The sequence below is a fragment of the Seriola aureovittata genome, chromosome 13, assembly GCF_021018895.1.
Source record: "Seriola aureovittata isolate HTS-2021-v1 ecotype China chromosome 13, ASM2101889v1, whole genome shotgun sequence".
Taxonomy (NCBI): domain Eukaryota; kingdom Metazoa; phylum Chordata; class Actinopteri; order Carangiformes; family Carangidae; genus Seriola; species Seriola aureovittata.
In genome coordinates this window covers 3,230,095-3,255,000 of record NC_079376.1, presented here as the reverse complement: position 1 = coordinate 3,255,000, position 24,906 = coordinate 3,230,095, and the positions used below count along the sequence as shown (strand labels likewise).

Below are 24,906 nucleotides of genomic sequence, written 5' to 3'. Positions count from 1 at the left end.
GAGCATGTGTTTGCTTTAGTATTTAATCTAGTGTCTGGAGATCCTCAGTTCCCAAAAATGTCAAATACTTCAGGCTAAATTTTGGAGAAATGTTTATAAAATGAGGGGAAATTCACCGTATACTACCTGGAAATTCAGGTCAGTTTGTTCAGCGTTTTAATCTTTTATAGCCACATTAAGAAACTTTTTCCAGCCTCCAAATGATGTTTTTGACATTTCCTGTTCCTGCACTTGAGTCTGTTTCCTGTGTTGTTGGATGAGGTGAACCTCACTTGTGTTGGACCGCAGTTGCAGTGTGACGTTTCTCTCCGCAGGGGCGTTCCAGGCCTTTGATCAGGATGGAGATGGAACAATCAGACTCAGTGTCCTGGAGGTAAGTGGTGAAGCGTTCTCACTCCACACCAACAGTTTAAATACAGATAAACTATAAAAAGAGTTTAGTTTCTGTCGAAAAAAGCCCATTAAAATGTCGCCATGACTTTTCATTCCTTACTATACTGAGACTTTTTATGATGTTTTATGCCTTACTGTAAATTTTTTATGCCCTAATTGTACAATTGTGCATCTTATTAATGAAAAGCAGAACCTGTGAATAAAGTAATCCCTGACCGATGTGCGAAGGCGTATAAACCTGATGTATTGAAACTTTTGCTTCTCTCCATGTGCAGTGGCTCCAGTTGACCATGTACGCCTAGAAAGGCACATCTTCTCCCAGGTGAGCTCCACTCCACACGAGGACCAGACCTGCCAGCCTTTACCTCAATATTCAGTGTGCCCGAGCGCCGTTAGCTCTCATCCACCTCCTCACCTGAAGCCTTCCCTCCCTCCCTCCCTCCCTCCCTCCCTCAATCCCAACAGCTCTGCTCTTTCCGACTCCAACATGTTCAACATGCTTCTTCCAGTTTATCTTTCCCACTTCTCTCTTTCTACAGTCGGTCTCAGGCCTTTTGGAATTTCCTTCTCTGCCTTTGTCCTCCCATTATCATCAGAATATCAGTCTCCTATCAGTCAGTAGCTCTGTTTTGAAGAGACACACCCTTACCTTGTACCGTACTTCTCTCAGGCATCAAACACACACAACCTCCTTTTTTTTCTGTCACAATACCTCACAGAGCCTCCTTCAACCACCACCCTGTGTTATCTTCTTCTTCTGTTATCAAACTGAGCAGCTGTATCCATTCCAGTGAACTGGGCTCTCTGGTGGACGATGAATAAACTTGTGAATCACTCTTACACCTGTTACATTTCTGACAGCACCAGCGACAATTTCTATAAGATTTCAGACCTGACCCTGTTTCTCATTCACTTATTTTTGTCAATAAAATAACACCCCTGGATTTATTGTTGGCCTAGAGTAACACGTTAGTTCGTCTCACCCCCACTAGCGTCAGTTCTGGGTGCGAGCCACCTTGTGTGCTCCGGCCCTGTGGATAGCGCTCCCTGGTGGACAAACTCAGGCGTCTTCTGTTCATCTCAGCTCCAGCCAGCATGAATCCAACCCCCCCGACAAATGTCCAGTCTGCCAGTCGTTCAGCTCTGCATGTGGATGGACGAGATTAAAGGACAAAGCTGTGAAGCCGACGAGTTTTTTTTTTTTTTTCCTTCTTAACACCGATGTTCAAATATGGATTAGAAAGAAATGGCTGAGGGGTTGGACTGCAGCTTTTTGTGATTTTTTTTTTTTTTTTTTCTTCCTATTAAGGCTTTGGTCTAATGAGTGTTCTGCATTTTTAACCATTTTAATCAAATAAATAAATAAATGTGTAGTTACTGGTTTGACTGTGTTACCAGAAGGTTTGATGTGATTTGTGGTGTTTCTCTGATGCATAAGATTTATTTAAAATCAGAATATAAATCAAAAACACAGTAAAGACACAGAAAATTGGTTCATAATGTTGAAACATTTTTTTTTTTTTTTTATTATTATAATTAACAATTTCTTGGATTGCACTTTCATAAAAAAGATCCGGTCACAACAATGATAAGAACTGAAAAACGTGAAGAAACTCAGGGAATGCCAGGTACTGGAGGTGAACTGCACGCTTTCCTCGCTCATAAATAACCAGTGTGAGAGGAGAGTTTTCCTTTTTCTTTTTTTTTGGAAGTTGGCGGCCGCAAGAACATCAGGTTAACAAATCCTCCAACGAGGACACAACCACGGGAGAGTAACCACACAAAGTCTGCTAAAGAGAGCATCCGCTGGGCTTTAACACCGGTTAAAATAGGTTCAATGTGCCTTTTAAAAAGAAGTGGCGTTAAACTTAAACTTGCCTGTTTAAGGGGTGAGGCATGGCATGGGAGATGAATCCTAATTCTTCGCTTTTCAAGCTCTTCCATCGAACACCTCCTGTAAACATCCTTCACCTCCTCACTTCATTAGAAATCTCTTCACTGTGGGGGAAACACGGCTCCACGGCCGTCGGCTCGATGCTCCGAATATAAAATAAACACCACTTCCAGGGAGGAAACGGTGTCGTAAAAACAGTACTTCACACTCACTCATGGAAAACGGAGAGTTCTTTAAATTACTCTGTCGACAGTTACAAGGAATAAACCCACGCAGGTAAACGCATGTAGGAATACGCACGCCACCACGTCCACGTCTCGGTTCTGTTATCACTGCAAATGTAAATTCTCAAATGGAAACCTCAGGCCAAGTCACACAAACTGCACCAAAGTCCCTCAACACCTTTAAATCGCCTGAATGAGCAACAAAATAAAAAATTAAATTAAATAAAATAAATCCTAATCCCGCTACCAAAAACAAAAAGCGGGTTCCTCTGAAAATAAAATAAAAACCAAACCAAAAGTAAATGAATTCTGTCACTTCAATGAAACTCCTTCAAAAACATTGATTCACACTGTTGAACTAGTAACCAGGGAGACTACACCATGAACTTTCTAAAAACTTTAAATCGTAATTGTCATAAACTTTGAGTGAATAATGGATAACTTCATAAAAGAAAACAAAAAAAAATAAAATAAAATAAACCTAAACTATAGGTTGCTCAACATGACACATCACAACTGCACAACAACAATAAAAACACCTTTTAACCCATGCCATATTGTAGCCGACCAATCTGGAAGAACGACTATTGGTTCTGTTGCAGCTTCAAAAGAAAAGCAGAACAAATCTCTCTGACACCGGCAGCGCTGAAGTTTCTTCAGTTTACAAAAAGTCACGTTTTTTTTTTCTTTGTCTTAACTTTGGTCAGTGAAAAGAGGAACTGCAGTGGTCGGACAGAAAGAGAAGAAGGAGGCATGTTTTGTAGAAAAGAAAAAAAAGAACAACAGCACAGCCAACCCTCCTTTCGTGATTGTATTACAGTTGGTTTCCAACACCGAACATAAAGGATGGAGTCGTCAGACGCCACTCATCAGGCTCCAACAGGAGCGCTGCTAAGTTAAGGGGGTCCCAAGAACATCCCCCCCAATATGGGAGGTTAACAGGAGGAGGGAGGGAGGGAGGGAGGGAGGGAGGGAGGGAGGAGGAGGAGGTGAAGGTAGCAGGAAAGGGAAGAGGGCTCAGGAGGAAACAGTGTTCCCATCACTGGCCCTTAAGGCTCCAGTTCAATCTCCTCCTCGGCGTGTTTCCGCATGTGCATCAGCATCCCCTGCAAGACGGAAACAACAGATGGTCAATATTTTCATAATCCCTTCATTTCATTCATTCACCATGGCCCAGGTAAACGTCGTCGTTCCTCTGATCAACAGTATAAAACCCCAAAGCGCCCGATCCTCGATCCAGACTAAATGACCCGCGGGTGTCAAAGTGGCTGAAATAAGAGCCGGAATCTGGAGTATTTTCTTTACCTTCTTGGGGCTGTTGCGTGCGCAGAAAAACTCTTCACAGTTTTTCCAGCGGCACTTGAGCGTCTGCGAGCTGGTGCTGGCGTGGTCGTTGATCAGGTGCTGCTGCAGATGCCCCGTCACCCCGAAGACCAGAGAACAGCCGTGCCACTGTCAACACACGACTCACCGTTAGAGACAACACACTCTGCAAGTCTGCAGATATAAGGAGGCTGAAGGCTCAGGCAGAGCCCCCCCCCCCCCCCCCCCCCCGGCAAACAGATGACATGGCCTCATGTTTACATTTTTCTAGGACCATAAACTGCAATCCGCCTTCTCTTTCCTACAGCTGTTTAAAGACTTTAAAGACTCTTCTGAATCATCTGAATAAACTTGGTCCATCCTCCTCTCAGTTCTGCTCCCTCTCCCTCTTCTCTTACCCAGCAGCGGTAGTTCTGCATCAGGTTCAGTTTGACGGCCTGCACGCTGCCATCGTAACAGCCTGTGTAGATCTGAAACAAACAACAGAAAAAGCCTGTCTTTACTTCTACATACACGTCGGAGACACAATCCTGCACTGAAAACATGAAAACGTCAATTTTCTTTGCGTGTAGCTCTGGGGTGAGTCGGTCTCTCACCATGTTCTTGTGGATAGCCATACACATCACCATGTCCTTGTGTCCGCCATAGACCTGCAGCTGGTCGTGAGACTGCGGAGGGAAGAACAGGCAGAAGTTAAGTCGTGGAAATAATGTCGGCAGTGAGACAGAAGCTCGAGCCGATGAGAGAAAGCGGATGAATCTGTTCAAGGATGCGGACCTGCAAGTCGTAGACCCGGACCAGTTTGTCCAGGCAGGCGGTCACCATCACCTTCCCCAGGATGGACACCACGGTAACAGCATGACTGTGACCTTTATAGACCCGCACCAGCTCTCCTGTCTGTACAGAGAAAACACAGTATGACTCAACTGCACTGTGAACGCAACCCCCCCCCCCCTGTGTTGTGTATAAAGAGATAAAGAAGGGCGACTCACGTGGATGTTGTGTGCGTAGACACACTGATCACTCGAGCCACTGAAGACCAGATCGTTGACCACCTGAGAGAACGAGAGACAAACAATCAGGAAATAAACTGAAAATGAAACGTAAAACATGAAAGAATCTAAACTTGAAATAGGTGGAGCGTCTCACTGTTGAAGCTCCAGGTGACACCTACCTTCATGCAGAGGACAGTCTTGGTGTGTCCCTCCAGCGTGCGCAGCAGGAGTCCGTTCTTGGCGTCCCTCACACTGATGGTGTTGTCGTAGGAGCCGACCAGCAGGATCCTGCGGGCTCCCTCCTGCGACGAGGCCAGACAGCTCACGGCGCGCGGCCCGTGACACTCGAACACGTCCATCTGCTTGTTTGTCTGAACGGAGAAAGTGCACGTTACAATTTTCAAATAGCTTCACATCATCAGCAGCGGCGGCGGCACTTGTGGTTGCGGTGCAGTGCTTTTTCCTCACCTTGAGGTTAAAGGTCACGACTGTGCCGTTCGCCAGGCCTGCGTACAGCGTCCTCCAGCGGCTGTGAAGGCAGAGGACTCGGTCTGACAGAGAAAACTGCTGCTCGAACTCTTGAGTCTGTGGACATGAAGGAAAACATCACAAACTGAACCATCGTGTCTCTTTTCGATGCAGCTTAACGTCGTAAAGCGACAACGTCTCTCAGTGCGGTTCACAAAACGTGGCAGGTATTTAGCAGAAGAAGAAGAAGAAGAAGGAGGATGTGTGTTTTTACCCTGAGACTGTAGCAGCGGATGGTCTGATCACTGGAACCGGTATAAAGGCGATGATGCAGGCAGGGAGTCGCAGACACCAACAGGCAGCTCACTTTGGAGCTGTGACCCTCGAACACACCGACACATTTATGACTCTGCAAACGACAAGAGAAGAAAGACTCACTCACTGAAATATCAATAGGAGATATTAACGACATTAAATACTGTGTGTCCGTCGGGGTTCGTCAGCACGCACCACCAGGTCGAAGGCTTTCACAGTCCGGTCTCCTGAGCACGTGTACAGCAGCCCGTTGTGGATCTGCACGGCGTTCACCGCCTCCTGGTGGCCCTCGAACGCACCTTCGGTGGGCAATTCGTCCTCGCCGTGGTCAGAGGACGCATCTGGGAAAAACACAGAAAATACGATAAGATAAACTATGTATGCTTTTTCATTTATTTTACTTCTTCATAGCTTAAAGGGCGACCAATAAACAGGTGCAGATTTCTTCTTCTCTAAACTTTAAAATTAGTTTTAAATGTTTAAAAGTTTTTCTCGAGTTTCTTGGTAAAAAAGTTCACATAAGTTTTGTCTGTTGTTATCGTCTTTAACACAACTTTAACATCTCTCCTCTAAAAACAAATGTCATCAGTCTCTTTGTTTTTCTAAATGGAGGGCGGAGCCTGAAGATCCACAGAGGGGGCGGAGCAGCGATCAATATTCCACAGGTTAAATATACTTATTCTGAGAAAGTCGTGTCCATTCATCACAGCCGTTAACGGCTCTATGAATATCTTGACCATAAAAAGGAACTGAGGAGCTTCAGAGTCTATTTTAATTTGTTCAGGGAGCGCGACGTTTTCTAATCCTGGCTGCTCACGCCGTGACGTTTATGTTTGGTTGTGTGCTCAAACTTCTAATTTCTCTCTGTTGGTTTGATGATGGGACGATAAAAACAAACATATTTTCTCACTTTTAATAAATGCTATTACTTTATTTATAGTTAAGTATATGAGATATAAGGAAGAAGGAAACAGCAGAAGAAAAGAGGAAAACTGTTTCATGCAGGAAGTAAATAAGTTAAGCTGCTAAGAAACTGTTAGAAATGTTTGTCGGATGGTCGGATAGTTTCAGAAACACCCTCCCCCCCTCACGTCTTTCCAACGTGGTGATTGGCCAGCTGTGAGGAGGTGAGAAAAGCTTCTCTGTCTACATTTTTCACTCTTGACACAATTATTATTTCCGTCACTTTTCAGGTGAAGAGACTGTCGCACGTCTCAGCTTTTCACTCCATGATTTCCCACGAGCTCTGACACTTTGTACAAACTAGTTCTGCTCAAGCAGGTAAAAACTCTCTGGAAATGAACGTACCTGATGAGGTCTTCGTTATCTTGGGCAACGTGACTGGAAACGGCATGTCACTGTGGGGGGAGAGAAGGCGGTAAGGATGAAATGATTTGCTTTTTGACAGGCCAAAGTTGAATCTAGATGATCCGTGATTAGACTCCGTAACACAGGTCATAACCCGTCCCACCATCGTGAACTCTGACCTCTCTGCTGCTGCTGATTTTGGAAAATTGCATTATGAATATGTCTTTGTGTTCTGAGTGAATAATGAATGTGTGGCTCGTGTCCCTTTAAAACAAAAATATAAAGCGTCTCACCTCTCAGAGGATTTACATATTTCCATGTCGCTGGTGGAGGTGACCTCGTTGCAGGCCAGGCTCTGTGGCTCAGGTCCGGAGGAGTCCGGGATCTGGACTGGAGCGGGAGCTGGAACCAGGGCGTCCATGTGAGGCTGCTGACAGGCTGCCGTGACCTCCATGTTTTCCTCCGAGTCTAAGTTCGGCGTCAGCTCGGCGGGGGCCACCTGGGGGAGCTCCACCATGTGTTTGGAGGAGCTGCGGTCTCCTCTCTCCGGTCTGAGGGTCGGACACGGCATCTTACGCACGTCCTCGCTGCTCTCCATGTTCAGGTCGCCCTCTCTGTCTTCTGTGGGCAGAGTGGAGGTGCTGACTTGGGAGCCTCCACTGGGTCTCCGGCGAGGTCGGAGCCACCTGGGCCTCAAGGGCTCTCCGTCTATCTCGGTGTCGCTGCTCTCGGGCTGCTCCGTCCCTTGAGCCTTCTTCAACACCTTCCTCTTCTTCAGCTTCCTCACACGCTTCCCGCCGCTCAGTTCAGACGGCGAGCCGGGCAGATTGAGGACCGAAGGCGCAGAGGGGGGCTCAAAGGTCTTTGTGGCAGCACAGTCGACAACGCTCCCCGACTCAGAGCCCCTCCTGCTGGGTGACAGAAGCTTTATGGAGGATTTAGAGTCAAGCAGAGGGCTGAGACAGTTCATTGTTGTCTGTATGGCCTTCTCCGTTGTCTCAGCCAATCCCGACAGGCCGTCTTTGTCTGCAGGCTCTACAAAGTTCTCCCAAATATGTTCTGTGTGCGTCTGGTACAGCTCAGGCTTTCTCTCAGGAGATGGCTGGAAGCTCAGGGCAGAATCTGCAAAGAGTTTCACAGGCACACGGATCAGCAACATGAACACAACACACTATTTTCCCTTTGAGTTACTGCACTCATCTAGATGTAAAAAAAATCTGGCAGATAAAAATCTATGAGTGTGTATTATAATGTGCATTAAGCTACGTCCTGACTGCACAAGAACAGTGACCCAAATCTAATAGGGACCACTTCCTATATCAGACACAGATCTTTTGCAATGCGACCTCAGTCTGAACAGTCACATCGGAATCAATGCGACTTTCCATGTGACTTCCATGCTGCTTAAAAACATTTCTTCGTAGCTTCACAAACTCCACAGCGACGAAATTCAAATCAACGTTACCTGTCGGGGAGGCTGCAGCGGGAGCGACGGGCAGCTCCGGTGTGGTGCTGTGAGCGCAGTGGGTGATACTGTCCAGAGGGTCCAGCTCGGAGCTGACGTGGACAGGAGACTGGGGCTCCTGCTTGATAACGACAGGCAGGAAGGGGAGGCTGGAGGACGGAGGGGAGGCGCGGTGAGCAGGAGGACCGGGACTGGGGGAACCACCAAAGACAGCAGAGTCCGTAACGGAGGAAAGCGTAACAGAGGAAGACAGGTGTGGGTCTGTGTCTATGAAATCCATCCTCTCCTCTTTCAGTTTGAGCTGCGGTGCTTCCTCCATGCTGCCTGTACAAAGAAACACGTAACAAAAACTTAATTCCACTGGTTATTTCAGTTTATTTCAGAGCCTGAATGTAATGTAATGTTTCTGTCGTTAGTTATAGTTGTAGTAGCATGTACATTTCCAATTAAAGCGCAAAATCACAAAATAATTTTATGTATTTCACACAAACATATGTTCCTACCTTGCATCCCTTTGAGTAAGTCAATGCGCTTGTTTCTCAGTGAGCTCATCTCTACCGTCATCTGAGAAACACAGAAACAACCGAGAACGTCAGACGGTGAATATTGTTGCTTGGAAGTGAGAAATATTGAGATAATTATAACGATAATGATAATTACTTTAGAGCAAAGCAAGGAAAATAAGGGGCCTAATGAACAGACTGATTTACCATGTAAAACCTTTTGGGTGAAGAGAGACATTTTCTTTTTACCTGCTGTTTAACCACCATGAGACGCTGCACCTCCATGTAGGCGGCCTCCAGTGCAGCCCGGGCCTGGATCAGGCTGGTGTCCACAGTCTGCAGGGAGCGGCTCAGCTCTTCCTCCCGCAGAGACACAGCCAGCAGCTGGTCGATCTGTAGACGCTCTGCGCAGAGAACGGACGACACTTCAGAACCATCGTGTATTTGTACTGCCAAATTGTCAGTTTTGTATTTAGTGTATACGTGGATTCATTATTTATAATATCATTATAATATGTATTAAGAAAAATAATGATTATAAATATTATTAATCAAAGATACTGACCTTTTTTGGATTTGACCCTCCGTCTTTTGCTATTGTGTTCCACACAAGACGTTTCTGCACTCGGAGCGTCCTGCAAGAAGAGACAGACAAACCGTCACTTCCTGCTTCTTCGGATACAAGTAATTACATTTACAGTTCAGTTGTGGAGTTGTGGTGTGGTGAGCTGCAGCCTGTAGGAGCGCGCTACAGAGGTCTGCTAATATCACTTCTTTCTAACTTCACTCCCCCAGATTTTAAACCGTCTCTGATGTGTAGAATTGGTGCAGTTTCCTTTACTCACCCCAGCTGCTCTTCGCCTCTTCCCCGTCCCCTGACCGTCAAACTGCTCCGTCCCTGAACTGCTGTCCCCGAGCACAGAGTCCGATCGCTGGAGGGCCTTCACTGACGCTGACGTTAGCTTGTCGGGCTGCTTCTGTGCTTTGGCCTCAAACTGACCGAGCATCTGCTCCACCTGCTGTTGACAGTGACTGTCTTTGTTCCCCTGAGCGAGCGCGGGAGACACAGATGATACCTGCTGCTCTGAGCTGAGGCTTTCTCTTTCCGCCATCTCCTTTGACAGGAGGGATGTAAAGAGGGAGGGAGCGGAGGCAGGGGCGAGGCTGCTCTCTGATAAGGAGCGTTTTCGGGAGGCACCCGGAGAAGAGATGTCTATCAACGACTCCCAGTGCAAACCCTCCAGCAGGGGAATGTCGTCCTCCTCCTGGCTGTGGTCCTCCTGCTCGTTTGGCACCATCTCGATCCCAAACCTGGAGAATCGCAGAACATAACACGAGCCTGAAACAGCTGAAAGCAAAAACAAACCTAACCGTGAAATCTAAATGTAGATCAAAAGCTCACCTCGGCATGCCTTTCCCCTTGTCCTGCTTCTTCCTGACCTCCTGATACACCTGCTCCCAGTTCACGTTGCGCCGAGACCCGGAGGAGCTGATGAGCTGCCGCACCGTCGGTTTGAGGCCCGAGTCCTTTTCTGTGTCGCTTCTCCGTGACTCGCTCAGGTTTCGCACCCGTCTGGCGATGTTCAGGTTGGGCTCGTGGTTTCCTGTTTTGCTCTTCGAGCTGATGTGTTTGGTCAGGTCACGCTTTAAGACGGGAGGCAGGTCAAGTTTGGACAGACTTGTTGTGTTTGACCCTGAGACCGTCGGAACCTCACCGCTTCTGGAGGTGTCACTCTCTGAGCTCTGCCCTGCCTCGACAGCTTGCATGGCTTCGTCCGGGACAACTGAGCAGGTTGGCCTCTCCGCTTTCTTCATCTTCTCCTCATCTTCTCTGCCGGAGGCCGCGGGCTCTGAGCTCTCCATGGTAGACGTGCTCACTTGTAACGACTGCAGAAACTGGCTGCTGTCTGAAGACTGCAATGCAGGCTTTTCTGGCCTGACTAAGTCAGGAAGATTTGGTTTAGCAGCATTCTGCCTGCAGCTGTTTTCTTTGTTGACTCCGATCTGACTCTGAGCGTGATCCTTCTGCTGCTCCTCCACAATGTGCCGCGCCATCTCTGTCTTGTTGTCACTGGAGCTGTCCAAAGAGCCTCTCTTTTCTAACATAATCCGTCTTACTTTCCAGAAGGTTTCTGGCTGCTGCCGTTCTTGATTTGATTTCAGGGGCCCAGCAGATGGAGCCTTAGAGCTGAGTCCACTCTGCTTTGCATTTGCAGTTGGCTTTGATTGTGCCTGCGCTTGACCGGAGGCCTTACTGAGCTGCGCTCCACTGCTGAGACCAGGAACTGAGGACATCTTCTTATCCTTCTGCAGCAGAGGCTTATTATCCTTCTGGTTGGAAGGACCAGATGTGCAGTTCTGGGGGCCTTCTCTCTGAGCACTGCTGCTTCTACTGCCGCTGCTGCTCCTATCTCTGGGCTTGGTTTTGGGAATTGTTTTATGCGTCTTTTTCTCTTCCACACTAGGAGTCGACTGCCCTTGTTTCTGCTCAGGTCGGGACAGCCTGTTAAAGGCACTGGTGTCTGGTGCTTTGTCTTGCTTCTGGGGTTTGGGGACTTTGGGGTGCTTCTCTGATGAGTTCGGGTTGGAGTCTTTATGGGACACGGATTCAAAGCCCTTTGTGACTGGATAGGGCGACCAGCGACAGGCCTTGTCCAGCTTTGGATTGCTACCAAAGGTCTTAGAGTTTTTATTACTGTTGTGGTCAGACTCTGGAGGTTGTCCCTCTCCATTCTGAAGCCCACCACCCTGCTGAGCTCCCTGGTCATTGGCTGTCTTTTGAAACTGTTGCAAAGTCCGGGAAAAGAAACTGGGGGGAGGTGGACACGTCGGAACAGGACCCAAGAGGCTCAAGGGCCGGCCCCTTTGTGGGTACTGGGAAATATTGTTGTGGCCGTAGATCCCATTACTACTGCCGCCGCTGCTGAGCCAAGGCAGTCGACTTTGTTGATTGCCAGAAAACCCGCCCTGATCCCACTGCCTCCTGTTCCATCCTTCCTGGTTATTCAAGCTCCCACCAACAATCTCTTCAGATGCCCATTTCTGAAAGTTGGGGGGCTCCTGAGCGTGCCAGGTGGCGCTCTTTCCCTGTCTATTATTGTGCCAGGGTCGGGGCTCCCCCGGTTTAGCATTATATCTGTTGCTCCTGTACCAAGAACTGTGCTGACCGGATCCACCGAACCCCTGTGACGGCTGCTGCCAGGCGCACTCCAGTCGGTATCGCTGCTTGGCTTCTTTTAACCTCTGCTGAAACTCCTCCTTTCTCTTCCGGTCCTCCTCTTCTTTTGCCAGCTTTGCAGCAGCCGCCTCCTTCTCTTTTCTACAAACAACACATACAGATAAGAACCCGGTTCCCAATTTATTAGGTACAACTGTGCAATCTATTGCATGGAAGACACCTGGCGCTATGATGCAGTCCAGTACAACACCACCTTTAAACTAAAGGTAGAGTTTATGACAGACCAGTTGCATTGAATAGGTAAATAATAATTGCACTACACAGCATAATGTCCAACCAGCAGCTGTTCACACGAACAAATAGACAGATGTGTAAATAGGCAAATGTCAACTTGAAAGGTGGTGTGAAATGTAAAATGAAGGGTTGTGTTCACAGCTTGTTTCTGTCGCCCACAAGTGGCCCGAAAAAATTTAATTAATGTAAGCTCAAGACTCCTTTGCACAAATGGTGAATCGCATTAAAATAAAGCTAATTTGAGATGCATTTGAATCTGTTTAACAAAATGTAAAAGGTTTCCCTGGCAACCGTGACCCTAGGGTTGGTTCACACAGTGTGACCTACAGCTCTGACCTGCGGAGGGAAAATATCTGACATGTGACGGGCCGACAGCTGAACGCCAGCTTCACCACACATGTCACACTTTCCCAGCTGCTACGCTCAGACATTTGCTCTGAGGTTTCCGGTGAGACAGTGAGATCAACACTTGTGTGTTTTCAGGAAAAAAACCTGCTCTCAGAAAGCAGACTCACAGGTCAGCTTTATGTTTCTGCAATCCTAAAAATCACGTGGTTTAGAGCGAAGGTTTTTACTTTTGTTATTCTGCTTCTAAAGGGCAGAAATCTTGGGTCTGAACTTTATGTGTGCAGTCATGCTTTTTTTTTTTTAGTCTGGGTCCTGACATTTGACTCCAGACACTGGTCAACGTGAAGCAGCAGCTAAAAGAGTCTTGTGAGCACCGCCGAGCAGAATGTGACTATACATGGCGTACAGTGTGTACACACACACACGCACGCACGCACACACACACACGCACACACACAACAGTTTGTGAGCACTCACCTATCTTTACCTTTGTGGTTTAATCATGAAATCAATATTATAATATAGACTAAGATTAAGCTATTAGAATAAACAATAAGCAAACTTTTTTAAATAAAAAAAAAGACTTTGTAATAGTCCTACTACATTTATAACAATATATTTATTATGTAAATTGTAGACTGCTACAGACCTACTAGTCAAGTTTTCTTAGTTTTAAAGCAACAGTCCTGACTATTATTCCTCCAGCTCAAAACCCTAATAACATCAAAAATACTGTCTCACCTGATCTGTTCTTTCCTCTTTTGAATCAGGTCCACCAGCGCTTGGTCAAAGTAGTCCTCTTCCTTGTCGTTCCCAGCATGCTTTTGTTCCGCAGCCTCCACATTCTGCTTGTGCGTGGGACTGGAAATGTGGCTGGCATAATCAGTCAGGCTCACCACCGTCACCTTGCACACTCTGCACTCGTGTCCGCAGTCCCTGGGGAGGGAAGGCGAGAGCGGGCGTTCAATCGTTCCTTCAGGCATCTTTCCGATCTAGTCTGGTTTGGTTTTCCTGGTCTGCAGAGCCTGTAGCGACGCGCTCTGGCTCTACTTTCTCTTACTTCAAAGTCAAAATGAAATCAGGAGAGGAGAATACTCAACAATCCTTCAAAAAATAAAATAACTTGTCCAAATTCTCTATCCGTCACAGATCAGGAGGTAGCTAACTTATAATTTGCTCTTAATAATATAAAAAGTTAAAATCTTTATCATCCTGATCTTGTTTTTTCCTTTCTTCAGAAGGCCATAGGTGGCGGAGTGAGGGCAGGAGCAGCCAGGCTGGACCCAGGCAGCATGCTAATCTAGCTGTTTACGTCCAGCCACCACGAGCGGCCGTGCAGCGCAGCACTGGGATGTGTGGAGGGGAGAGAGGCACGGCGCCCTCAGCCTAGTGCCCTGTCATGATGGTGTCTGCTGCGCTCTGAGACTCTACAGAAGGCAATGTCTGTATTTGACCTCACACTCCCGTCTGAGAGCTAGAACCCAACCCCCCTCCAGACCAGCATGTGCTATTAGAACAGGCCTGAGCATCCTGCTGACCAATCCCAAGCAACGCCTGTGTAACTGGAGCCTTGTGCAGCTGCTCGCCGCCTCCACTTCAAAACCTCTCCCAACTATGTCACCCCGTGATTCTGATAGGGGTAGTGACTTTGCTGGCTCCTTCTCAATTTCTTTTTCATATCTGTGTCATGGCATCCTGCCATTTTCTGACCTCTCGTGCAGTTGGCAATCTCTTTATCAATAAGACAGGGTTACTTTTTTTAGTTTGATACGTTTCTACTCAGCTATGTCTGAACTTAAGCTTCAGCCATCCCATCCCTGGAGTGGTAGTTTCATAAATCATCGCATCATCTTGTGAAACTACTGCTCTTCTTTCTTAATTCCCAAACCTGGCACTTGCTGCAAACTGCTCATATGAATTTTTTTTAATGTTTAAAAAGATGCTGTCTTTGCACGTCAGTGTTTATGTTAATGTAAATCCCTGTAACTTAGCAACAACTCAGGACCTGAAAAAGCACTTGCACTACTCGAGATTCTTTCAAGTCAGCAACGGGCCGCATACTTTTAGTAATCTACATGGGAGTCACAAGATAGCCAGTTGCCTTCTATCGGTCATGCCTGTTGTTCCGGAGAGATTGTGTCTAAATATATGTGCCACAGTTGAGACAGCTGCCCCTATATCCTCTTCACCAACACGTGCCCATGTGCACACGTGCCTCGTGACCCAAATGGATTTAGACAAAACTCCTGAATCAAAGTCAAAGCTTTTGTTTTACCGATATATGTTCACTTAAAAAATACTGTGTACAGAGTAAAATGCATAGTCCAGATTATCCAGAGTAATACTCATTTCTGCAACACATCAATGTGATTTTTTACAGTCATTTTACTGTGATTTTTGGAGTCATACTATTTGCAATTCCATGATATCTATCTCTTTTTGGACAAACATAACAACAACTCACCGGCCTTTGAGCTTCTCCAGCTCACGGTGGTGCAGCATAGTCCGCATGTGCTCATCCATCTCCTGCACAGACAAAATGAAAATAAAACTTTTCTTTCAGGCATCCACAAACACATCAAAACACTTAAAGTTTCTACGTTAAGCTAGGCCAGAGATCCCACTGTCCCAGAAATGTAGGTGATTTATAAAAATGTTATACATGTTATAAACATATATAAGTATAATGTTATATAATGTTGATTATTAGAAAAGGAAGTTGAAGATAAGTATAATAATTCTTTATAAAATTACTTAAACACATAACCATGTGTACCAAATAGTCTAGATATGTGTGCAACAACTTGACAACAGAAAATATATGTCATATGATAATGTTGTATTCAATAGAAGTATAATCCTCAATGTTACACAGCTCACGTAACTTGAGTATTTATGCGTAAACCAGTTACCTGCTTGGAGACATGGACTGTTTCACAGAGGATGCACTTTCGGTCTCTCGCCATTTTTAATGTGGGTGGATCTCAGCCGTTACTGTCAATAGAAAAAATGTGTGAAAGTGAAAGGACTCATCAAGAGCTTAAAATCACAAAAGCAACAAGTTCTGTGATACCAGCCTGAATTATACACAGTGTGGTGCAACTGTATGTTTGTAATTGAGTTCATAGCAACAAGTCAGACAAATCCAACCAGCACAGTGGAGGGAGTTTACAGCTTATTTTCCTCTATACAACCACATCTAGCTATTCAACAACATGCCTCAGTACCACAGCCCAAATGCCACGGACACGGCTCAACCTGGACACTGGTCTAATTCCAGTCTGCTGATCGAGCAACTCTGTGGTCAGGAGGCAGTAGAGCCACTGCAGCATCAGGGGGGGCTATGTCTGGACGTGTTTGACGTTCACAAACAGGGTGGGAAATGAACGCCGACCACAGGCTAACTGCTTGGTGAAGTTATGCCTGTGGCTGTTAGGTACTTCTACACTAACAACACCTTCTTAAGATACAGCCGACCCCGTGGAGGCCTTGTTCTGTTCCAACACGTTCATGGTTTATGAATTTGGGGACGAGTAAAATGTATAAATAAAAGTTTGAGAAAACATCTGCCTCCTTTGTAATACCACTCAGTTGTCTAAAACAAAACTATGATGAAAAATAAAAAGGCAAACATTCTTCCGATCGCTATTATTGAAGTTTTAAGAATTTAACTGTAAAATCTGCATTCAGAGAAAGAAATACTGGAAGTGTACATGCATCTGACTACATCCAGAAAGGACAACGATATCTAAACATTTAAAGCAGCCCAAGTAAATAATTCACTGATCTAGGCAATGTTTTGGCAACACAGACTCTCATGACAAATCAATCTAACTTGCAGTTAAAGAACATAGTGTCGTTAAAGTATACAAAATCAGCTTTTGCTAAATAAAATCTGGCAGGTATCAGAGACAAACAAAAGACAGAGACAGTAAGTTAAAAACAAGTTGTGCAAAACTCATCGTGTTAGAAAACTTCTGGTTAAAATCTGAACATTTCAGCTAAAACAGCCTCAGGATTCTTATACCTAAATGTTTCTAAAGATTGTGTCTCAGTTTTTGGTCTCTTTGACCTGAAAGCTAATATACTTGAAAACATTATGAATTCAACAGAAACTCAAAACCAATTTTTTTTTTTTACAAAAGTCAAGTGTTTTGTTGCCGCCTTTCTTCTCATATTTTTAGACAGTGCCTTGTTTCCATCAGTCTGAGCACAACTTTCCGAGCAGTAAAATAGCAAAGTTAAATACAGAGTAAGCGTAATAATAACCACAAATAAGGTCTGGAGATCCCATCACCCTCATTAGTTTTAGGCTTATATTCTGTTCATGATATTATGGAGACCGTTACTATGCCCCCATCACTATTTCTCTTCAGTGCAAAGGCACCAGAGGGCAGCTATTTACAGTATAACTTTAGTAGGATCCCTGGGTCATGTTCCCTCTCAGGCCATGTAATCTCTAGGGGGCAGCAGGCAGGACAGTGTTATACACCCAGTTAATTCCCAAACAGTGATGTTAGCTGCTCGTGCTAGTTGCTGCATCTACGGAAAAACGATCAAAGCCATGCAAGTGTTCAGGTAAATGATAGTTTGATGTGGGATTAGTTTAGAAAAGGATCAATCGTCACAGAGCTTTCTTCTGCTCGTGCAAACACTGAAAAGGACAGTTGACTTTAAAGTTAAATAAAACATTTTGATCACCACATAATGTAAATCCAGGTTCAAAGCTACATTGCACTGAATGCTTGCGGATTCAGAGGGAGACAACAAAAGCGCGTCTGCCCAAATAATTTTAACAACACTCACTTGATAAGTTAGCTGCTAACAGTTAGCTACTTGGTGCAGAAGTTTAACACAAGTCGCATAATAACATCTGAACAATTGGCATTATCATAGCAAGTACATCAAGCGTTCTTTAGTTAGTAACCGTCGACAGCTGCTACAACAAGTCTCTATTTACAATTCAAAAGAAGCTTGTGATTAACTTAGTTTTGATTGTTGTTAGCCTAGCTGCTCGGTTAGCATAAACGTTCATGTGTCCTTTCATTTTTAAGTTAAAAATCAAACAACAGGGTCAACAGACAGTCCGGCTGTATTAGTTATAAACAGTTAAAACGAACTTCAGCTGCTGAAAGAGTTAACCTCAACTTCTCAACTTGAGTTGGTAAGTAAAAAGATTTAACTAGTGGGTTAGCAGGCTAGCAACAGCATGCTAGCCAGCGACACCAACGAAACACAAACGTATTCAGTTAAATTGTTGCTAATTACAAATGCGACAGGGAGTACAGCTAAGACGTGATGTTTTAATACGTTGTAAGTAATGAGACATGACTGTTGGCTACCTTTATAACATCCAAATGTGTGCGGGGCTACAGCATTTTCTCATCCACCGCTGGAGCTAACAATAACATCCACCTCGACCCCCAACTGAACTACAACCCAGGATGCGTTCAAGAACATCGCTATGCAGGAAAACCGGACACTGCCCAAAAGGCTTGGCTGAAAGGTGAGGTCTAACTGTACAGTTTTGTAATTGTTAAGTGTTGAGAACAAATTCTGACCATTTACTTAAGTACTAAAACGTACGGTAAAAACACTTTATTACAAATAAAAGTACCGCACTGAAAATGTTACTTAAGTAAAAGTAGGAAAATGTACTGAAATTGCTCAACACAGTACAATGTCCGCTGTGACTGTTGTATTATTATACCATTAGATTGTTATTACTCATGCATTAATGTTTCAGAAGCATTTTATTTTTGTAGTTTTTTTCTGGTATTTTTATAAGAAAAAATGATTGCTTATTGCTTCCTCTACTTGTATATCTTTTGGACACTATAACAAGACATCACATTTCATAATGACTTCTTATGTTTTATATACAAAAATCTGAATCTGTAAAGTAACCATTAGTTATCAGATAAATGCAGTGGAGTAAAAATAACAATTCCCTCTGAAATGTAGTAGAGTACAGGTATAGAGCAGCATAAAATGGAAATGCTCAAGTTAAGAAACAAAACCAACCACCAAAAAACATTAGAACTGTTTTACGGCAGTGGAGGATTTACGGCACCCGGAATATGGCTGACGTTCCGAGTTTCGACCTGTATGGAAGCCTATAGGGGACTGTATTCAAATGATAATGTAATTCCGTAATAGTAATTCCACATATATTCCTCCTGTATACTTAATAAAAACTAAATAATAATAAAAAATTCACCATATTTAAGTGTTATTTGGCCTTTTGCGTCTTTTAAAAGTAATCTGTATCTGTAACTCTATAGTAGGATACAGTCATTGATTTAGTGTAAAGTGGCAATGGGGCTGAGGATGGACAGGTAAGAAGAGGCTGTGAGGATGTGAGTAAATCACATATTCAGATCTGGGGTTGTTCTTCACCACAAATTGTAAAATTCAAGCAAGAAAAATATATTTTTTATTTTCCAAAATGTTTAAAAACAGTGTTTGAGATACAATAGTGAACAACATCACAATTCAGACAACAATCCAAGTAAATGAACACACTGATACATTTTTTTTTTTTTTTTTACAATACATATGTTAAAATCAAATATAAACAACAGTGTTTGGACACAAACAAACTCAACAGCAGAAAAGTGGTTTCTGATCCCTTTACAGTTCATACTGTTATCAAGTGGTCAGTGTAGGTAGCTATAAACCCTGTTTGGCTATTTCCATGATAATGCTTTGTGACATAAACAGGATATTACTAAGCAGTGCTTTGAAACATAGGGCACACAAATAAAAGACAAGGATATTCCCTTTAATATTATATTATCAACATGAGAACCAATCCAAAAATCCAGCAACATTTTGACCAAAGTTCACATTTTCTTAGCTGTAGACCTTTTAGACAATCAGACTCACAAACCTTCACAGCATCTTCTTTTATGTGCGTGCAAAACTGCATTTCCAGAAATATTCAGTTAGAACATATCAATCACCCTCCGTTACACTGGTACAATGAAGGCAATATTACCAATATTATGTTAGTGCCAATTATTTTTACCAGTAATCACAAAATGGTGCAACTTCTGACGTTAATAAAACACCATCATCTAGAAGTTTAAGACAAAACTCCAGATTAGGGCTTTGGAGAATCTGGATCTGGACAGATTGTTTCGTCAGGGTTTCAGCTGATTTGGTTCAGTTCCCGTGCTTTATTCCTCAGATGCCTCTTGCGCATCTTGATTATCCACTGAATAGTGAGCTTGGCAAAATTAGCAGCCTTGAAGAGAGCCATGAAGACCCCGCAGAGGATGGCTATAGAGTTCCAGGGATTTGCAGTCACTATCTGTTGTGGAAATGGGTAAAGTTGTGTTACAGACTGACAGGCTGATAAATTTCTGATGAGGATAAAGTGTCTGGGAGAACTTACCAGTCTGATTTCTTGCATGAAAGGATCCCGCCATTCAAAAACAGCAAAGAAAAGCTGATTGCTTTGCTCTGATTCAGGTCTTTTATCATTGAATTTCACCACAGTGGACTGGAAGATGCGACACAAATGCTGAAATTAATGCTTTTTTAAAATCTATTTCCATCTTGTGATGTAAGCATGTGTACATTGGTTAGACATGAATACCTCTTGCCGAAACTCGACGGATTCATTGATTTTCCCAGACGTCCTCACTAGAGACATCTTGACCCAGGTTCTGAATCCTCCAGAGAAAGTCCACATGGAGTAATTTCTCTCACAGTCCCTCATGAAATCGGATTTATTCGCACTACAAGTCAGAAAACACAGGTCGCACATTGGAGTAAATCTAAACGCATGTGAACATAATCTACAACATGTCTGGCCACTATCACACCGGGTCAAATAACTTTCGCAAATCACTCTTTACTCTTGTTTCGTAAGGCATGAAGCAGCGGGATGACAACGGTACTTCCGATAAGTCATCTGTCTTTTCATACAAACGTTTACCTAATTGACTTTTACATTACACAAATACCTGGTGGTGGTTATGTAAACGACCAGTCGGTGCATTATCTGTGCTCTGGAGTGTGAGCAAAACAAAACACACCAGACGAGGTATCTGCAAACACTAATGTGACCCACTTGATACTTGCTGTTTGAAGTTACCTGTTAGTCAAGTCACTAAACTTGGCAAAAAGCATGTAAGTGATGGCGCTGAAATCCTCCTCTGTTTCATTATGACTGAACTGCATGAAGATCAACTCTTTGTTTCTGACGTCGGAGGGGCCACGGACCACCAGAGCTCTTTTCTGAGATACACAAGAGAGAGTCAGTAAAATCTAATCCATACTACTACTTTAAGTCAAAGAAAATGTTCTAGATACATCTAAATCTACAGCTACATGTATTTATGGCTGACCTCTTTTTGATTTGTAAATGGCCCAAAGTAATTCACTTCATCGATCAAACAGTCCCCTTCCTGAGGCTTGCCAGGATCCACTAAAGGTGGGATGTAGTCGTGGTAGTGATGTCTGCAGCTCAGCAGCTGAGCTTTGCCAGGATAGAGAGCGATACCTGTGGAAGGAAATAAAAAAACATTCAGTTCATAATGAATAACAGATCATGAAGGATTAAGACTTAAAAGTACAGTAAAGCAATGACAGTGACGTCCAGCCAACTTATATCTCCATACAGTGAAGCTCATGTTCAGCATCGACGACTCAACCTACCTTAAAACTTTCACTGTATGATGTAATGGTACGATTAAAGTTCATTTCATAACACCATAAACTTTTACGAGCTAACAGGAGATAGAAGTCCGACTCAAACAAAATGTTATTGGTAGAAGCAACAAACAATTATTGATGATGCAATAAAAATTGCATCGCAGTGTTTAAATAAAAAACCAAGGTGCTGTGTGACATTCACTGAACAATGACTCAGCTCGCCGTGAACCCACTTGTACAATTTAATCCCTGCAGTGTTGTGATATATTTATGCACCATGGTTGAAAGTCATCTGATGATTTTGCCACTTGCAATTGATTTAAAGTTTAGAAAGTGTCAGCTTGGCCTTACGTCGGTTGTTTCCTAATTACAGTAACTGACTCAGCTTGGTAACTATTTCAGGGATTCAAATGAAGTGAAACAAAATGTGATTTTCAGGCTATAGATGACAAAATAAAAACAATAGTTTAGCTTAACTAACTTGACTTTTGATGTGTTTTGAAGTAGAAAATAGTTTAAGACAAGACTATAGAAGAAATAACCTAAATTTGAACACAAATCGCACATATTCACTTTTAATTCTGCCATTACTGATGTGACCTTCGCCCAAAACCACAACACTAACCTAATAGATCATTTACCCAGCAGGCCATGTTCATGCCAGCTGGACCTCCAAGATTAAACATGGCTGACACGGTGTTCCTGTTCAGTTTGCATCTAGTACTTTGCAGTATTTACTCAAATACTATACTTAAGCTCAGCGACCTGTTGTTGCTAGAGCTGCAGAGAGAAGCCTGAGAGAGGAGATGTGAAACTACACCGACATGGTTTTTGGTTCTTAAAACCACGAATATATCTTCTTATGGATCAACACTTCAAATAAAACACAAGAGAAGTGTAAAACACTCTGAAGGAACAATTCTACATGACGATCACTTTTACTTTTGAAGTTCATGTTCATATTTTACTCTTATGTGTATTATTCATACAGACCAGGGGGAGAAAACGAGTCCACCTCCTTGTAGGTGACAGACGTGACCGGGTGGTTCAGCTTGACCAAAAAGTCAGAGATAGTCTGGTAGGCCAGGAACGCCGCCACCGCTGTCAGCAGCAGGTAGATGAAGATGAGCACCACCGTGAAGACATTCTTCAGGCAGGTTTTACTGAATCTCATCGGTGGACTGTTTTCCCTGATGTCATCCTCTGCGGTGGAAGGAGAAGGGAGGGGGGGGCAGGAAAATGTTAACCATGCCAATGACAAATTCAAACGACTTTAAGAAGGCGAGAAGATTAGATTCATGCCTTGTGAGATGCTGCCGTTCGGCTCCTCCCCCTCCAGCTGCTCTTCGGCCTTGCCTTCGTCATCGTCACAATCGTTGAACTTTGAGGTTAACAGATGGACATTCAGTTAACAAACAAATAACCCTTTAAAAGTGCAAGTGCATATAAAATTATACTCGCAGTGATAATAAGTGAAGCGTCTGTTATATGATGTCGTACGAGGTGTATGTTTGCAGTAAACTATCATGTTGCTTGGTTTAAGTAACTCCCATGCCACTGTAGTTCATTCATTTAGTTGAATTACATATAAAATCTTACAAAAACACTAAAGTACCAGTACATTCAAATTGTTATGTTTGTTTACTGTGTGTGATTTGCTTCTTGTCACGTCTCTGGATAAGATGAACTGTATCTGTGACTATTCAAAACATAAATATAGGATGATAGACAGAAGTCAGTGATAACATGAATCCATTATGTCTGGCTGTAATTAAGTTTAAAGGATTGTAAAATTATATTATGACGGTATGAGACTGTTCTGGACTTGGCAAAACTGTATTAGACTGCATCACTTCTCTTTCTTATCATCACTGGAGAAAAGTAATAAGTACATTTACTCCCAACAATTTTGAGGTACTTGTACTTTGAGTATTTCCTTTTAATGCCACATCATTTTTTGACTCTACGACATTTCAGAGGCGGATATTTTTACTGAACTTCATTTATGTGATAGCCTCTAATTACTAGTTACTTTACAAATTACAATTTTACATACAAACGCACTGTCTGACGATACTTGAAATATAATATATTGTCAAAATTAAACTACCAAACTGTACAAATTTGAATATAATGTAATGATAGGGAAGATTACTAATAATTATACTAATAATAATGGTGTTTTTGATTTAATTCTTATACTATTTTCTCTTTCTCTTTTTTTTTTCTTTATTTTGCTGTGGTGGAAGAATAATATGGGAAAAAACACATAATATACCAAAATCATATACAATAATAATAATAATAATGTACAAAGTAGCTCTACCTAAGCAAGCATAATAGGAAAATCATGCACATTAATGTATTGGTAATAAACAACTGATAATGTAATATATAACTGTAGATTACTTACAGAAGGCATTTCTCTACAGAACTTCCGACATAGAAATGTAATATATGAAATGTATGTATATAAGTTTATAACATATGTGAAATACCCATAATAAAATTTGTATATGTACATATATTAAAAATATCTATATAATGAATCTTTATGTGGTACAACATGTTGCTGCTAGATGTAAGTTTGTTAAAACAACATAAATGTAAAAATGTTCATATGTGTGTTTATTATTAATTTTAAACACGTCTCTTCACATTCTAGGAAAGTGTCTCATGTCTTTTGGACCATACTGTTTATTTTATCAACATATAGTGACAGGCTGTGGGATTAATGTACATTTATCTAACATGTATACAATATAAGCATAGATACATAAACATACATATTTGTATGGGCAAGTCATACACGTCAATATATAAAATTCCAACTTCTATTAGGTTTCATATATAATTTACATGTGTGCTTTTATTTTATATGTACATATGTCATTTTTAGAAAATTCAATGTACATATGTGACATTTGCGTATGTGTTTTATGTTCATCTATCAGCCAGGATTTTTACTTGCAGTACTTTTACACTGTTGTATTTGTACTTTTACTTTAGTACAGGATCCCATTACTTCCTCCACCACTGTTCATGACAAAAGTGCTGCAAAATGACATTACACCGACAGTGAGCTACATTTTAAAGCTTGTTATGAGAGCAGGTTTTAAAGAACGGGGTTTAAATACAAGTTAATGACCAGTCTGAGTCAAGGAAAAACATGAAGTCAGCTAATTTCATTCTATAGGAAGCTGCTTTTTCCTGCAGTCGTCAGCTGTCCAGTCACATGAGGTCAAGTGAGCTGGAAGTTTAACTCTTAATAAAATGTTGAATCCCGATTACAGACAAAAACCGCCCGAATATAAGACAGTAACCTTCTCCTACCTCTTGGTATGACCGGGAGTTTTCTTTCCTGAGCATTACTCTGCTCTTCTTTCAAGGACAAAACACGGTGTAAGCTCTTTTAAGAAGAAGAAGAAGAAAAAGAAGAAGTCTGAAAACTACTTTTAATTAATATCCGATGCATTTTTAATTAGGTGCATTTCGCCCTGGCCCGTGTTTAGGTCCCAGTTTCCCACTCTACAG

At 43.0% G+C, this 24,906-nt stretch overlaps 3 protein-coding genes and 1 long non-coding RNA gene across 6 annotated transcripts in view; 2 read left to right on the top strand and 2 right to left on the bottom strand.

Annotated features, from left to right (window-relative positions):
- The window catches only part of capn3a (calpain 3a, (p94)), a 13,681-nt gene extending 11,061 nt beyond the window's left edge, over nt 1-2,620 (top strand). For 2 of the 3 annotated variants that reach the window (XM_056393415.1, XM_056393418.1), the window contains exons 20-21: nt 315-373; nt 669-2,620. In XM_056393415.1, the coding sequence (XP_056249390.1) occupies nt 315-373; nt 669-695 (86 nt within the window). In that variant the 3' untranslated portion in view covers nt 696-2,620. The remainder of the gene's footprint in view (nt 1-314; nt 374-668) is intronic. The other variant, XM_056393416.1, reaches the window with a different exon arrangement.
- Nucleotides 1,891-18,129, bottom strand: znf106a (zinc finger protein 106a). Its single transcript, XM_056393414.1, has 22 exons — nt 18,051-18,129; nt 15,621-15,702; nt 15,173-15,234; nt 13,450-13,644; nt 10,291-12,207; nt 9,734-10,199; nt 9,454-9,523; nt 9,138-9,292; nt 8,889-8,949; nt 8,386-8,709; nt 7,214-8,042; nt 6,921-6,970; nt 5,808-5,953; nt 5,572-5,706; nt 5,298-5,414; nt 5,009-5,200; nt 4,827-4,889; nt 4,612-4,731; nt 4,431-4,502; nt 4,233-4,304; nt 3,817-3,963; nt 1,891-3,617 (listed from the first exon to the last, which is right to left on the bottom strand). The coding sequence occupies exons 2-22, from the start codon at nt 15,672-15,674 to the stop codon at nt 3,561-3,563; spliced, it is 5,304 nt and encodes a 1,767-aa protein (XP_056249389.1). The 5' UTR covers nt 15,675-15,702; nt 18,051-18,129; the 3' UTR covers nt 1,891-3,560.
- Nucleotides 17,211-19,256, top strand: LOC130180086 (uncharacterized). Its single transcript, XR_008829360.1, has 2 exons — nt 17,211-17,286; nt 18,084-19,256. It is a non-coding gene; the product is annotated as an uncharacterized LOC130180086 (long non-coding RNA).
- Nucleotides 19,122-24,906, bottom strand: pacc1 (proton activated chloride channel 1). Its single transcript, XM_056393421.1, has 8 exons — nt 24,706-24,906; nt 22,675-22,753; nt 22,366-22,575; nt 21,066-21,220; nt 20,813-20,955; nt 20,312-20,453; nt 20,108-20,215; nt 19,122-20,023 (listed from the first exon to the last, which is right to left on the bottom strand). The coding sequence occupies exons 1-8, from the start codon at nt 24,739-24,741 to the stop codon at nt 19,862-19,864; spliced, it is 1,035 nt and encodes a 344-aa protein (XP_056249396.1). The 5' UTR covers nt 24,742-24,906; the 3' UTR covers nt 19,122-19,861.